Raw genomic sequence first — 16,009 nt, 5'->3', positions numbered from 1 at the left:
AATTCTTATTAAAATTAAATTGTAACACAGGTTGAATTTTGGAGAGTAAAAAGACAATTTGCCCTAATAATAAAATTAATTAATAATACATAATGGTTAGAACCAAAATGACCATCGTGTCCCTGGAATTTTCTTTTTTGGTTTCTCCGCATCACGGGGTCCCCCAGTGGGACGTCAATCGTTTCAGCAGGAAATAGACGTTAGGAAAACGTAACGGCTATATTTTGGTTTGAACTTCAAATTTCTCGAACCCATTTCTTCCTCTCCACTTTGTTTTCTTTCCGGTTTCCATTCCAAGATTTCATTTTGTTTTTTTTTTTTGTTTTTACTTCAAAAACCCTAAAATCTTAAACTCTGTTTCTTTCCACTTCCTGTATTCTTCGATAGCTGAACAGAGAGAGTCTCCATCTACGTTCTCATCTTCTCTCCAACCCCAAGAAACAGAGTCTTGATAGAAAGGCTACATTTCATTTCTGGGTTTTTCTTCTTTCTCCAATGGCTCCAACGCCGTCTTCTTCTAAATCAAATCAAATCTATATACCCCAAATGAAGACCCCACAATCTAAACAGCGTCTCCATTTCCCTGCATCTGCAACAAAAATCACGCATCCTTCTCCCGGTCCGAACATGGCAGCCAAAGAAAACCCGCCAGGAGAGCATCCAGTAGAAGTTATTGGCCGTATACGGGATTATCCTGAACGAAAAGACAGACCCATCTCCATCTTGCAGGTCAATCCAGATAAACAAACTCTCCGAGTCCGCGCGGATATTGGTTACCGCGATTTCTCTCTTGATGGCATCTCTTTGTCAGAAGAAGAAGATCTTGATGCCTTCTACAAGAAATTCATTGAGTCCAGGATCAATGGCGTGAAGTTAGGCAACAAATGCACTATAATGATGTACGGGCCAACTGGATCTGGCAAGAGTCACACCATGTTTGGGTGTTCAAAGCAGCCAGGGATTGTGTACAGGTCACTGAAGGATATACTGGGAGATGGAGAGGAAGAGATTGAGGGGAAAATTGGTACATTTGTTCAGGTTACTGTTTTGGAGATTTACAATGAGGAGATTTATGATCTTTTGTCAAGTAACAATGGGGGTGGATTTGGTTTTGGGTGGTCGAAGGGTGGTAGTGGATCTAAGGTACTACTTTCTTGTCTCCCTATATTTTCTTGAAATCTTGATGATTCAATATTCAAATGAGTATTTTGCTTCATTTCTTTTAAATAAAATAGTTTCCTTTCAACTTTTCATCGATAACTTTAGCAGGTGGCAGTATGAATTTGGGTATGGTTGAAATTGGTGTTCTGCTTTATGCCAAGATTCCCTTTTCCAGTGTTCATACTCTCCTTTCAGAACAACACTGCAATTTGTAGTTTAATTTCCTGGAAAACGATGTTGCAGGTGGTAGTGAAGTTAAAATGACAGGGTGGATGAATTTACTCATTGGAATTCCCAGTTTACATTACTGAATGAATTTTGTTTTATTAGAGTTTTGTATGAGCCAAAATCCATAAGGTGGACAAGCCATTTCCGTTAGTTTGAAGGACTGTAGAATATAAAAAATTTTAAACTTGTGGAATTCCACTTTGGACTGGAAAAACCCATCTTAAGTTCCACTAAGTTTAATGCAATTTAAAATGCATCACTCAATTTTCTTTTTAATCATTTTAAAATTTCGATAGGACTTTTGCTGTTTAATCGCGTAAGTATAAATTTAAAAATAAATTCCACATGAATAGCTCTAATATAGTGTTATAGGACGGCACATTTTAACTAATGTGTAAAAGTTATTGATTGAATTTGCAATTGCAGGTGAGGCTTGAAGTAATGGGAAAGAAAGCAAAAAATGCAACCTTCATATCTGGAACTGAAGCTGGCAGAATTTCCAAAGAGATTCAGAAAGTGGAGAAGCGGAGAATAGTTAAGAGCACACTTTGTAATGAGAGAAGTTCTCGAAGCCACTGCATGGTATGATTCTTTTAGGCCAATACGTCCTCTTTACATATAATCCGTGGTTATTGCAATTTCCAGAGATAAAATAACCAGCTCCTTCTCTTTGCACAGATAATCCTTGATGTGCCAACAGTGGGGGGGAGACTGATGCTTGTGGATATGGCTGGTTCTGAAAATATTGAGCAAGCAGGTCAAAATGGATTTGAGGCAAAGATGCAGGTAAAATTTATCTCCATTACATATAATTTAGATTCGGTAGCAAGGGTTGTCTAGCTTTTTCTTTGTTTCTCTGAATTTCCAATTTTTCTATCCCTGCGATTTTGGAAGGTTTAAAATTGCTATGAAATTACAGACAGCAAAGATTAATCAAGGGAATATTGCATTGAAAAGAGTGGTGGAATCCATTGCAAATGGAGATTCTCATGTGCCCTTCAGAGATAGCAAGTTGACCATGTTGCTCCAGGTTAGAATTATTCATGTTGATATAATAATCATGATCTTTACATGGTTTAATGAATCATAAAAGAACGTGTTCTTTTGGGTAGGATTCGTTTGAGGATGACAAGTCAAAAATATTGATGATACTCTGTGCAAGCCCAGACCCCAAGGAAATACACAAAACAATCTGCACCCTTGAATATGGAGCAAAAGCCAAATGTATTGTCCGTGGCCCTCACACGCCCATTAAAGATAAGAATGGCATAGAAGATTCTTCATCGGCTGTTATTTTGGGATCTAGGGTAGCAGCAATGGATCAGTTTATTTATAAGTTGCAAATGGAGAACAAGCTCAGAGAAAAAGACTGTAATGAGGCACACAAGAAGCTCATGAAGAAAGAAGAAGAGGTTGCCGCACTGAGAGAACTTCTGGAAGAAAAAGGATCTGGTTCATGTGAAGAGGAAATCAACTTGAAGGTGAATGAACGAACAAAGATCCTGAAACTTGAATTGGAAAGGAAATTGGAGGAGTGTCAGAGAATGGCTGAAGAATTTGTTGAATTGGAGAGGAGAAGAATGGAAGAGAGGATATTGCAACAACAAGAGGAAGTTGAGATGTTGAGGAGACGGTTAGAGGAAATCGAGTTAGAATTCCGTCGCTCAAAGGATGGAAATGTTGATGATAGTACATCCAAGTCCTTTGATGGATGTGGCTTTGCTAAAAGGCTCTTGGGTATCTATGCTGATGAGGATCCAGGCATGGTAAAGTCAATGGACCTAGACATGGGTGATCAAGAGCCGTTTGTTCGTGATGTGAGACATGTAGATGCAGCTGTTTCTCATCAACATGATAACAATGGCATACAAGGTCTTGCGGATTTTCCTCATTTAAAGCCTTTCAGTGAGGTTCAAGATGGTTTTGGACCAAGGTTTGGTGATAGAGTCTGTTTGAGCACTGTCTTTGAGGAAGAAGAAGCAGAAGAGGAGGATAACAAAGGGAGTGTTGAAGATGAAGCAGTAGAAAAAGTGATAATAGAGGATAAAAGGATTTATTCAAGTCCCGGTATCAATTCTAACACAAGCTTCTTTGCATCTTCCCCTCAGAATTTTGAATTGACAAGAAATGTGTCTACTGAAGTTTCAGGTAAAGAAAATTGTTTCTGGGATAGATCAGATGACATGGATCCAGCTTCATTTAGAAGACTAAGAATCCAGAACATATTTACTCTTTGTGGGAACAACAGGGAACTCTTACAACAGCTGAGCACCGCAACACCTGCCAAAAAGAGATCCGAAGCCACTGATCTTCAATCATCTCCAGTTGTCAATACCAGGGACCAAAATATTGTGAAGTCTATGAACAATGAATGTGGACAAACTCTATATGATGGAATGGAATTGGCATCAAAAGAGAATCATAACCCTTTCAGTGATAGCACAGACATGCAGCTAGAAGTATATGTGAAATGGGAAGCATCAAGAGAAAACCCGGGAAAGTTTATTACAACTCTGAAGGTTGTAAAAGATGCAACACTTGCTGACTTGAGGAAACTGATTGAAATTTATCTTGGTGCCGATAATCAAGCATTCACTTTTCTTGTGCTTGGGGTATGTTAGCATTATTAAGTTCATTCTCTTAATTATTGCATTAACCACCTGGTGTGTGTCTTATGGACCACCTTTTCATGGCAACCATCTCAATGCCCATATTCAGCATGACATTGTCATTTCTTTGGGGTATGTTAGCGTTATTAAGTTCATTCTCTTAATTATTGCATTAACCACCTGGTGTGTGGCTTATGGACCACCTTTTCATGGCAACCATCTCAATGCCCATATTCAGCATGACATTGTCATTTCTTTGAACACATGCGCCCAACGGATCGTCATCATTGTTCTCTTTGGAATTAAACATCTGCTTGAATCTTTTGAAATGTGACTAGACTAATTATGGATTCATTATGGACTCACTGTAGCTTTGTCTATGACCAGAACCAAAGAAAGCTGAACTCTTAAGGACTCATTCTGTGGTTTTTTGCAGGACCCTACTGGAGCTCCAGTCCCTAAAGAACAGGAAGCAAGAGTTCAGGCCCTTAAACTTCCTCTCTGCAACACTCACTCCCGTCTTGCTTGCTTGCGACCAGCAAAGGAGGGGGTCCAATGCCCAAGTCATGTTCCTCCGAGCAGTCCACTTCCACTAACTCCAGTGGAAAACAAACTACCACTCACCCTAAGTCATGTTCCTCTGAGCAGTCCACTTCCACTAACTCCAGTGGAAAACAAACTACCACTCACCCCAAGTCATTGCCTTCTTAAATCAAGGTGATATTTTGGCACTGAAGGTGTATCCCCTACTTCTACTTCTACTTTCATAATTGCTGTTAGGAGACAATGGTTATCAACTGTTTCTTCTACTTGCATAATTGCTGTTAGGAGACAATGGTTATCAACTGTTTCCAAGTGTTGAATGAAATATACTGCCAGTATATCAATATGTACTCTCATAGAATGTGATTTTTGTGGATATTGTGGGGCTAAGACCAATATTTGTGTTACTTATTGTGTAAAGTATATCTTCTTCCTTTTAGTTGTGAATCAATGTCTCTTCAAATTTCATTCCTATTTATATTTTTCTCTCCTTTGCAAGCTTTGAGACGATGGTTATCAACTGTTTCCAAGTGTTGAATGGAATCTCATAGAATGTGATTTTTGTGGATATTGTGGTGTGAAGACCAATATTTTGGTTACTAATTGTGTAAAGTATATCTTCTTCCCTTTAGTTGTGAATCAATATCTCTTCAAATGTCATTCCTATTTATATTTTTCTCTCCCTTTGCTTATGCTTTGAGTTACTGTCAGTTTTTTTAGCTGACAGTAGGCCAAAGAAAATTGGCAGTGGTTGAAACTTACAGTATATTTGGTTGGATTTAATAATTTTGTAATGTAAAACAGTACAACTGTTCATTGCATTATGTTTGGCATATCAATGTAATAATTATGTGATACAATCATGCATTAGATATCCCAAAAAATTAAAAAAAATACTCTAGATATCCGGAAAACCTAGAAATACTCTCACAAATCTTGAAAACCCAGAAGTACCTAAAAGACTACCAGTAGGAACCAAAAAGGATCAGAAACATCCCTGGATACTTAAAAGACTCGTAAAGTACCTCGATTACTTGCAAAGCCCCTACCCCTGAATACCTAAAAAATAATTCTGAAAATTAACACGTAACTTTTTTTCTCTACTCAAAACAACTTGGTAACTGAGTTTATCTGTTAAAGAAAATCTGAAGTCATCCATTCAGAGTGACAGGAATCCTCCACATTAATATATTAATAAAAAGAAAAAAATTAATAAAATTGACAATAATCTTTCATCTCTTATTATTTCTATCAAGTAATAATAGATCCGTACTTACAAACATCATATCATCCACGTATGTTAAAAGGGATTTGAGGATAAAAAGCTCTCTACCAGCAACTATATAAAAGAAAATCAATTCAAGCTTTAGAATAGAGTTAACTCTGCATATTGCACTTCTTTCCAAGACAATATAATACCAATTGCTTTTACACCATACCATTCTTCATAAATTTGACAAAAAACCTCTTCTTCTAGAAATTATGCATCATCAGTTAGTTCTTGTTGCTGCAGAAGATGTAGAGTAATTCATGCCACTGGATCCTGCATCTCTGCACTCTGGAAATTTCTTGTTCGGAATAATTCATAATTGCAATGCCAAAAGTAAGAGATCAATTCAAGTTGCAGCTAATTGCTGCCTATGTTTTATGAATTCTGCAATACCAAGCTTATCCTTTCAGTGGCATTTGAACTTGAATCCTTCAGTACTTATAGAAGACAAAAATTGTTATCACCATCAACGTAAACTAAATTTCAAATTTTAGATTCAACTATCAGAATGAATGTACTAACACCAAACAGAAGAAATAAATATAAAAAATACGACAAATATCACTTGTGTACTTGTTCAATAAAACATTAATAATATAATTCAAGATCAAAAATTTCTTTTGAAGTATAGAATATCTAATTCAGATGACATAACACTTTTATTGTAGAGTTGAAAACTTTAGTTTTAGTTCTTTTCTACATTCCATCTTAAAAAAGAAAAACTTCTTTTGAAGATGCGATATCAATATAGTATACACCACTGGAAGGTACCAACCAAATAAGATGTGATATGGTTAACCTATATGTTAACAGCATTTTTGTTTTTCTTTTTTCTCGCCAATCTTCTTAAAGCCAAATATAAGTGCACCATAACTACATGGATATAATATACATGCGTAATCAATGCACAAGATATAATATATTGAACATGCCTTATGTTCAATATTGTCCAATTGGGGTAGTGCATTATCCATCTCTTTTCTTTTTCCAATGTCTACCAGCCAAGCCATACGGCTTATGCACCATCATCTAGCTAGCTTATAAATAAGTTAGCTTTTAGCTTACGGCTTCAGCACTATTAATACAGCCCCTTTATGGCTCAAGATAGTCATTTGTATTGCATCATAACTATAAACAAAGTTTGGAAATATTAATAGTGCATTACAGCAGAGTTTGAAGAAACCATGATTGTTAAAAAAAAAAATGTAAATGAAAACTGTGATGCAAAAGAACAGCCCAATTCAGTTAACTGTTTGTTTAGGTAGCTAAACACTGTCAAATGTCAAATAAAGCAAAGAAAGCATCTCAAGAACACACGGATAGATTGCCAATAAATATACTCTGAAAAACGCACATCAGAATGTCAACAGGCACGATGGACAGCCATATAAGAGTAAAATGGTTCCGAGAAGATTGATAGCTACAAAAACAAGAGAGTTAATTCTAGAAATCAAAGAGGGGAAAAACAATAAACAAAGAAGAATGAGCAGTAAAATGAGCAACAGAGGACTTGTTCAGCTTTTCTATCCATTTATTCACTGACAGAGCTCCATTATGAACTAATAAATTGGATAGCAAAGAAAGAAAATCAGAAAAAACTATGGTGTATGTGCAGGATGTTAAGAAACAGAAACAGAATCCTTGGTTATACTGTTAATATATCCCAGTTCAATTTCTATTATTAGCTTGGAAACTTGATCACCATATCTTGTTAGCTGAAAAGGTTGAGAAAACTTGAAGGAAGAGAGGAAGACAAGGGCTAGGTTGACTTCATATATTTGCTCACCTAATTGGTCAATTCTCTTTTTCTTTTTCAATTACCTTTCATTTGAAATGTAAGAATTCAGTCATGGATGTATAAAATACATAATATATACAAAATGTAGATCCTAGATTGATAAATTAGATGGGCATATAATGATGATGTTGTAAATGCTTGCCATGCTTAGTAAGGAGGTTATATTATGTGCCGTTGGTGGCTGTCATATATATATATATATATATATATATGTACAGTACGTTGAGAACAGCATTCATGGCCTTGCTTATAACATTAACTGTCATTAGATACGTTTAATTGCATGGAATAAAATTGAAAGGTCAGTAAAGACGGATGCAGTTGCATCTTTGATTTGGTACATTCAAAAATTTGCTTACAAGGCCACTAACAGTACAAAACCTTTTTATGTTGGGGGATATATTTTGATAGCTATATATATACATGTATATATATATATAAACTTTCCTTTTTGTTTCTCCCGGCATTTAATTAGGTTTAAACAAGTATGAAGAAAAAAGTAAGATAGGTGTGTGAATTTGGCAAAAGCTAGGGAGGGAAAATTAACTTACAAGAAATTAATCTTGGAAGATTAAACAAGTCGAAATGAACGTGTACAAAATAATGAAATGAATATTACTGATCTATTCCGTTGAAACTGCAATCATCGCTGTCTTTGGAATCTTTAGATCTTGAGGACTTGGTGGAGTCATCGCCGGTGGATCCCTTAGACTTCTTGTGACGAGAGTGCTTGGGGATGGCCGGCGGGTCATGGGAAGGTGAGTCGGTGCCGGCGCCGGAGGAGTGATGTTGCCGTCGAGCATGGCGACTGCTGGGGTCTCTGCTTGGTGAATCCATGGAGATATTTGAACCTCGACTGCGCCTGGATTGCTTTGGTGCGTCAGAGGAACTCCGTCTGGTTGGAGAATTTAGTGGGGAGCCATTTCCAGTACTTGATGATTTGCGCCTTGATTTATGCTTCTGCTTTTCGTTTTGAATTGGAGGAAGTGATGATGAATCATGAATTATTAATCCATTCTGATCACTCCCATTTATCCCTGTCAAATTTACAAACTTTCCTTCAAATTTATATACGTATATATGAGATATCATCGTTGTTTACAAAATCTAGTTAACCTAATTATGGAGTCAACCTTCCGATGACAACTTGAGTGGGGGATTATGCTTCATTTCCCCTGAACTTAAAGATTCAGTTGACAGCTCTGGACCCTTAAATTCACCCATCTGCATGCACGGACGAAGTTTGACCAGTATGCTTAACAGATATAAACACTAGCTACCTACTTTCCATATAAACGACACGTACATATAGAAGTGGCATATATGTATATGTGTGTGTGTGTGTGTGTATGTACCCAGCTTGGCGAATTAGCAGAAGGACCATCCCATCCAATGTGAGCGACATGCTTTACATCTGTTGGAAAACCAATTTGCATTTCTGGTTCTTTCTCTTCTTCTGCATGTATATGTATGAGCTTATTTGAAACTTACATAATACAAGGAATTCTAGAGAGAGATGAAATTATGTATTACCAAATATATGTGTGAAGTATCTTAAACCTTTCAAGAAGCCCTTCATGGTTATAACTGGTGTAGAAAGGTTGTGAAGCTGATCAAGCGGCACTCACAATGTACAATAACAACATAATGCCAAAACTGATCCATCAACAAATTAATTAATCAAAACAATCATCATTAAATATATGAATTAACTAAAAAATTTTCACGTATACATATCAAACCTTTGATTGTGAGCAACAAAGTAAATGGGTATATCTGAATCAATATGGGGAAGTATACAGAAATACATGGTTGGTATATATCATCATCTCTCTTCGAACAAATATATATATATGAAATTAAAGGATTAATAAGGAAAACATGAGATGATATGGATTAATTGAAAAAAAAAAAAAAAAAAAAGGGTAATTAAAAAGAAGGGTTTTACTCTCGCAAATCTTGATTGGTTTGAATAATCAAGAAATGGAGAGGGAGACGATAATAAGTGAATAGAAAAATCTCAAAAATTGAAAAGGGAGAAACAGTTTTTGTTGATTGTGTTTCGGTCAGGTAAGGTTGTTCGTCTCAGATATCGGTCAATGATCACCGGTAGCTGACCGATTTTTCAGGTGGATAAATCCCAACCGCCATAACCTCCTTATTTCGCTGCCTCTCCCGCCAACGGTCTTTTTGTGGAAGCGCGCCAAAAACGGTTAGTATCTTCATACATATACATCTACGTATATAATTATTCTATTAATATTAATATATATATATTTTTTATAAACATTACTCTTTATTTTTTAAACTACCTTTTTTGAAAAAATAAAAAATAAGACTCAAATTCAAATCGTTATATCATCTTATAAGACTATTTATTTATTTTTTATATATGATGCAAATTTTATTTTTCTTAATAATTAAGCATTTTATAAGTAAATTTAAAAATATTTTAAATTAAAAAGTGTTTTAACCGGAGAGTAAATTTAATAATTTAAAACTGCCGGTAGTGATGTTAAATAAGTAGATATCATAAGATAATAGAAGAATGTCATGATATGGGACAAGGGTTCATGCTTAGATTCACCTCACTCGAGTTTTTCATGCATTCAATTTCGTACTAATTATGTCCTTAACAATTGAATTGAGTTTGTCTTCGGACTTGTTCTTTGAATTAGATGTATAATTATAGTATGTCCCAAAATTTTAAAATTATATTAAGAAAAAATTCTTAATATTATTGTTCGAATTTAATTGAATAGGTAAAATTTAAAATTGTGCTTGTTTTAAAAGGGTTTAGGTCTTATCGAGCTGTATTTTAAGATAAATCATGTCTGCTTTAGGATTATATTATCGGTTACATGATATTCAATATTATAGTTGTTGAAATTTAGTTTAATTTAAAAAACACAAACGGATGAAGCTGTGAAGAAAAAAGGACTGACATGGGGAGGTGAAAAAAGTTCAAAAAAAAAAAAAAGGTTTATATAAATGTTAACATAGATGTCATTATGTTAGTAAATTGAAAACGAGTCTACATGTGACACGTCAACGAAAATTAATAGAGGAAGAAATTTTTTTTCTTTTTTTAAAAGAATTGAGAATTAAAAAAAAATAATAATAATTCTAAGGCTTGCTCGAAAGCAAATTTTAAAAGGTATATAAAAATTTATGTATCTTTTGAATGTATATTTATTTCATGAATACAAATACCCACAAACATATATACATATATATGTATGAAACTAAATTAGAACATGTTTTATGCACCAAACAAAAATGAAATTTCCATAATAAAATTCGTTCAATGTAATAATTTGTAAATTAGGGTCAAGGAAGACCCAGAAGGCAGTCAAAAATACAACCTGAAAATACCTTGGCTAATAATATTAGGAGGAAATAGCTCTATAAATTGAATGTACTTGTAATTTGTTTATAAAAAAAAGTCTTAGAAAAGCTCAGAACATTACATAAAAGTGAAAAAAGGAATCAATTGCCTCTGCCATTCTGAAGAGATCTTTTCGTTTTTTCTGTTTATCCTGGTTCCCACAATGAAGACATCTCTTTCTTGATCATGAAGCTTTCATATTATCCAAGCCAACACTAGCCTGCATCAACAGATATCTTGTAAGCCCACGTTTACATTGTGGAGCGAACAAACCGAAGACAAAAGTTAAAAGATGGACTTAATTTATAATGATTCAATCAAGAACCAACTAGTCCATCTTTCTTTTTCACCCTACAGAAAAAAAAAAAACTATTATTCGAATAAAACTTCTCCCCCAAATTCCACATACTGTTATTTTTCTTATGGCTCATAATACTTCACTGGAGATTCACTTGGGCTGACTGCCCCTCGAGATTTCTCACCACGAAGGAGCATACAAATCACTTAAAAACATATTTCACAGCCACTTGCTATTCTTCAAAAGAATGAGGGTTGTCACAGTATCATAAAAGAAAAAAGCTTATTCATAACCTTCTTGACAGTGGAATATACTTTAATAGGTTTTTCCTTGCATCTAAATATCATGAAGGTACTAGCCAAAAAGGGCTTTCGAATGATCCATTCTAATGCTCATTGGCTAAAATGTTTAGGGTTGTGAGCCATTGTATTTTTCTTGTAAACCACATAAATACTGCATTATTACTATACAGGAGGACAGACCTCAAGATTTGTAGTGTTGAAATGCTAGGATAGACTGTAGGTGAGAACTTTGAATTTCTAGTTCCTTTTCATAACAAATTCAGCAATTATCTTTCCCGTGCATGTAGAATCAAACCGATTGAATAAAAATATATTGTCTTTCCTGAGTACTTGTTTGTTTAATTGTTTATTTTATTCAATATATCAAATATAGAATGCATATCTTCTTCAATTGTGCATACGCCATGGTCACCATATTCCCAATCTCCAAAACTGAAGATTGAACAGATGTAGGATTTGGAAAGGACATGTCATATCTTAATAAAAATCTTACCAGAAATTTGTGATTCTCTTCAAGGAGTGGAGCAAAAGTAGCACAAAATGTCTCCATGTCAGCATTAATATCACCTGAGCCAGCTATAACTTCCATAAATTTCTTTCTATCTGGAGCAAGCTTCATAGCAACCTGCATAATTCATGCTCCAACATGTCAAAAAGCAATAAGAGAACTATAAGCAATACAAATGATATTCCTACAATAGAAGTTAGAAATCAAATTGACTAAGCGGTAAAGAAATTACGGTGAAACTTGAACTAGCAAGCCAGCCATGCCATTTTTTAAGAGTCTTGCCATATGAATCAGTGCAACATTGTGTCATCGTCCAATCTGCATGTGCAAGTAAGTTGCGGAACAGCTCCACCAGGAAATCCATTGCCCTGATGAATTAATTAGAATGAATGAACATAATATAACCTATCCTAAGCAAAAAATGCATGGAAAGGAAATGAATGAATCTGAAAAATTAACATATTTAAGACAAAGAACACTACATATTCTCTCAATAATCCTATGTAGTAAAATTCCTAGCAACAGCAAAGATCTATTATTCAAACAAGTAAGCAAAGTTTGATACTAAAAAGGAAACAGTTTAACAAAGAAAAGTGAAAAAAAAGTTACATCAAGCCTGAGGCACACTAACAGAAAGATACACCAAAATATTCCTTCCCACATATGAAAGAAAGTGAGAGCAGGTTAATAGGCCATAGCCTTTTACTTTTTACAGTCTGGATTGTTTGTATACTTTGACCTGAGCATTATTTCAATCAGATCTTCAAGGTACTTTCCAAAAAACACGATCATCCTTAGCTATTGTTTCTTCATCAAATTTCTCAACACAAAGCTCTATAATGTTTGGTCTATCTTTAAATTTTTAAAAGCACTTGCATGGAAGGTAAAGAATATCAGCTACAACTAGTACAAATGCACTTAGGTGCCACAAAAAGAAAAAAAAAAGTACAGAATATGAAAATTTTTGATGGGGTAATTTATTTACCTTGTCAACCAGAGAAGACCATTTGTACAACTAGATGATGCTTTCGCTGTTTTAGCATCTACCTCTGCTTGTACCATACTGTACAAATGGTTGAATTCTGAGGGATTCGTCAAATATTTGTTTTCTAACCTCTAAAATAGACATCAACAGAAGCAAAATAAGAGAACATTATCATATTTCAGATGCTAACCTTTCTTATTTTCATTAATTAGATGATAGATTTCAAATGTCAATCATAAACAATATGAACAACTTCCCCTGATATTTTGTCCTAAGCAACACACTTACCATGTATTTCCGTAGGATGATGACAATAAAAAAAAGATAGAACTCGCAAGGTCAATCTTCACTATCCTTATTGGAAAATGTGAGGGTATTCGGGACAGTGTATAAGGATGAGAAAGAACAGGAAAGAAAATCTCAGTAGGCAAGCAGAAATGTTGAAATTTATGAGGAAAGAAGAAATGTCTTACCGATATATTACCACCAATATCTGTTTTTACAAGGCTCATAGCAGCACCAAATTTATCTGATATGAAGACAATAAGAAAGTTAATTTTTTTATAAGCCCAGGACAATGTGCTCATACTCCGTGCTTGTTTGACTGTGTGATATAGTACAATCTATGATATAAAACAATCCCTTGCTAGCTCGACTACAATGATTCCAAGTAGACTAGAGGTCTATGGTTAAACTCATCAAATTACTCCCTACCATGTCCCACACCCTCGCAAAAGGAAAAATAATGTATAACAAACAAAATAGAAGAATAAACACCAAGATAAGAAACAGGACAATGCTGTGAAGGAGAATTTGGTAATGAACTGTATGATGCCTGTGAATAAACTGCATGCCTAATATGTATCAGGAGGATCCAATCGTGAGTTCCTCAAATCACATGCTTAGCAAATTGTGGAATACACTACCCAAGTAGAGTAGTAGATACTTAACAATTAAACCAGAAAAGGAAGAAGAAATACGTAAACTGAAAAATCTAAAACAACTTAACATCAAAATTTATCAAGCAAAACTGATTATTATAGATTTTTTTTTTCTTCATTCAAAGGTTAAGAAAAAGCACCTAAAACTGGCAAGATCAACTTGCAGACATCCAAGAAAGGCTTCGTCAGCATTTCTCCTTGTTCAGACTTGACATGCTTCATTCCTTCTAAAGATGGGGTAAACACAGTTCCCTCCATTTTTATGCTTCACTGCTCTGTTAGCCAGCCAGAAAACCTCTAGAATTAGTCAACCAAAAAAGCCAAAAAATTAAATAAGATGAGTAAATGAATTCTGATACATGAGCATGTCACTTAAATGTTTTAGATCCAAAGAGCAAGATGGGATCCTTCATTTTCCTCAATCGAAGAACATAAATTTGAACAACCATTAAGTCAATTGGAAATCAAATTTGAAAAAATTAAATAAAAAAAGGACACCCAGTTTAATTTCTCATCATACATAAACTGAAGGAGGACGATCTAATCCAGCTCGATCGAACTGAAATTCACATAATATAACAGTGATGCCATTGATTAGGAAAACCAATCTCATTAGATCTAAGAAGAATCACAAAAGCCCCAGTTTAAACAAGAAAAATAAATTTGGGTAAAGAAAGATCCGTACACGAAACCTTTGATTCAATCAAAATGACAAGAAACAAAATTCGCAGAATAATGAATAATCGAAATGAGCCGGGGGAAGGAATTTAAGATTTAGATGAAAGAAAGAAAGAAAAGGAAATAGCGGGTTTTTGATTCGAATGGGAGATAAGAGGGTGATACAAACCTTTGAGAGAGAAATCTGTTGAGGATCCGATTCGATAACTGACAGTAATTATCTGCGAGAGAAGCGAAGGGAAGAAAAATGGATGTTTTAATTTTTAAACAAATTTATTTTCAATTAAATTAATAAAAAGTAACCGGTTGTGTCGGTTACCGTTACTCGGTTTCTCGTCTCATCCCAAATCCCAGACACGTTGTTCCTAATTTGACTTATTTAGGATGGATAAAAATGATAATTACTAAATAACTACACGATGAAAAAGCGCTTTTGTTAGAATTACCGGGGGATATAATTACTAAATTACCCTCGTGTACACACACACACACACACACGCACAAATGTATATAACACTTCCACTTCTATCACCCAGTGGAGATGAAGAGAGGTAAGCAGCTTACCTTGACTGAGTTGGTTTTGTACGCACATACTTTAATATATATATATATATATATGTAACGGAGTTTTATGATTTTTATTACAAAGATGATGTGTTTTAAAGGTACCTTTGATAATTCTAAATACTAATCTTGTACTTGTATTATATTCGATTCGGTTTTTATGTAATTTTCTAGTTCTTTTAATCTTTGTATTTTTAAAATTATTTGTATTATTTTTTTTCTATTTATTTCTGTTAACACATTTATCACATGTTAATTGGTACATTATTTAATTTTTAAAAATTCACATATTCTTTAATTTTAATTTAAATTATTGTTAATTTAATACATATAGAAAACTTATAATGCTAACATAACTAACTTTAGGACATCTAATATTATAAGAGAAGTTTTATGCACGATACTTTTGGAACTTGACTTTAAGTGGTTTGAAATTGTAGTTCTTGTTTTTTCAAACTCTTATTTTTATCCATTGTCTTTCTTTGAGTTTTTATGTGACACCTTTTTTGAGTACCTACTTTTACATGGCAATTAGCTATGATGAATGAAATACTTGATACTTCCGAAAAGCACAACATGATATGATATGACAAATATATACTACAAATATGAAGAAACATACATTAGTTTTACACCTCTAATGCCTATGCACATGTGATTAATTAGTTTAAGTAGCTTGTGAAGTTTTTGATAGCATATGAAAGATAGCTATAATCATATAATGTGCCCTAACTAA

General features: G+C 34.3%; 3 protein-coding genes across 7 annotated transcripts; 1 reads left to right on the top strand and 2 right to left on the bottom strand.

Moving 5' to 3' along the window:
* Positions 1 to 256: 256 nt before the first annotated feature.
* Positions 257 to 5,009, top strand: LOC110824608 (P-loop containing nucleoside triphosphate hydrolases superfamily protein). 2 transcript variants are annotated; one of them, XM_022055152.2, is made up of 7 exons: positions 257 to 1,143; positions 1,816 to 1,971; positions 2,068 to 2,175; positions 2,309 to 2,419; positions 2,502 to 3,456; positions 3,532 to 4,001; positions 4,435 to 5,009. In XM_022055152.2, exons 1-7 carry the CDS (start codon positions 496 to 498, stop codon positions 4,717 to 4,719), a joined length of 2,733 nt encoding a protein of 910 aa, XP_021910844.2. In that variant the 5' UTR covers positions 257 to 495; the 3' UTR covers positions 4,720 to 5,009. The 2 variants fall into 2 exon arrangements, with proteins under 2 accessions (XP_021910844.2, XP_088071381.1); XM_088215255.1 differs by having other exon boundaries at positions 258 to 1,143; positions 2,502 to 4,001.
* A 3,088-nt stretch (positions 5,010 to 8,097) lies between these two features.
* LOC110824688 (uncharacterized) lies at positions 8,098 to 9,645 on the bottom strand. Of its 2 annotated transcripts, none has more exons than XM_088215254.1 (5): positions 9,352 to 9,645; positions 9,170 to 9,265; positions 8,965 to 9,065; positions 8,743 to 8,833; positions 8,098 to 8,646 (listed from the first exon to the last, which is right to left on the bottom strand). In XM_088215254.1, the coding sequence occupies exons 2-5, from the start codon at positions 9,186 to 9,188 to the stop codon at positions 8,225 to 8,227; spliced, it is 633 nt and encodes a 210-aa protein (XP_088071380.1). In that variant the 5' UTR covers positions 9,189 to 9,265; positions 9,352 to 9,645; the 3' UTR covers positions 8,098 to 8,224. The 2 variants fall into 2 exon arrangements, with proteins under 2 accessions (XP_088071380.1, XP_088071379.1); XM_088215253.1 differs by having other exon boundaries at positions 9,143 to 9,265; positions 9,352 to 9,644.
* Positions 9,646 to 10,900: 1,255 nt separating this feature from the next.
* On the bottom strand, positions 10,901 to 15,016 carry GLTP1 (glycolipid transfer protein 1). Of its 3 annotated transcripts, none has more exons than XM_022055191.2 (7): positions 14,879 to 15,016; positions 14,172 to 14,306; positions 13,564 to 13,619; positions 13,091 to 13,221; positions 12,338 to 12,473; positions 12,091 to 12,222; positions 10,901 to 11,217 (listed from the first exon to the last, which is right to left on the bottom strand). In XM_022055191.2, exons 2-7 carry the CDS (start codon positions 14,287 to 14,289, stop codon positions 11,182 to 11,184), a joined length of 609 nt encoding a protein of 202 aa, XP_021910883.2. In that variant the 5' UTR covers positions 14,290 to 14,306; positions 14,879 to 15,016; the 3' UTR covers positions 10,901 to 11,181. The 3 variants fall into 3 exon arrangements, with proteins under 3 accessions (XP_021910883.2, XP_021910889.2, XP_021910896.2); XM_022055197.2 differs by lacking the exon at positions 14,879 to 15,016 and adding an exon at positions 14,717 to 14,850; XM_022055204.2 differs by lacking the exon at positions 14,879 to 15,016 and adding an exon at positions 14,552 to 14,668.
* Between the last annotated feature and the right edge of the window lie 993 nt (positions 15,017 to 16,009).

This window comes from Carica papaya, chromosome 3 (genome assembly GCF_054855325.1).
Source record: "Carica papaya isolate Zhongbai chromosome 3, ASM5485532v1, whole genome shotgun sequence".
NCBI classification, from domain to species: Eukaryota; Viridiplantae; Streptophyta; class Magnoliopsida; order Brassicales; family Caricaceae; genus Carica; species Carica papaya.
Note: the sequence above shows the minus strand (reverse complement) of the source record. Positions and strands in the feature narration are given on the sequence as shown.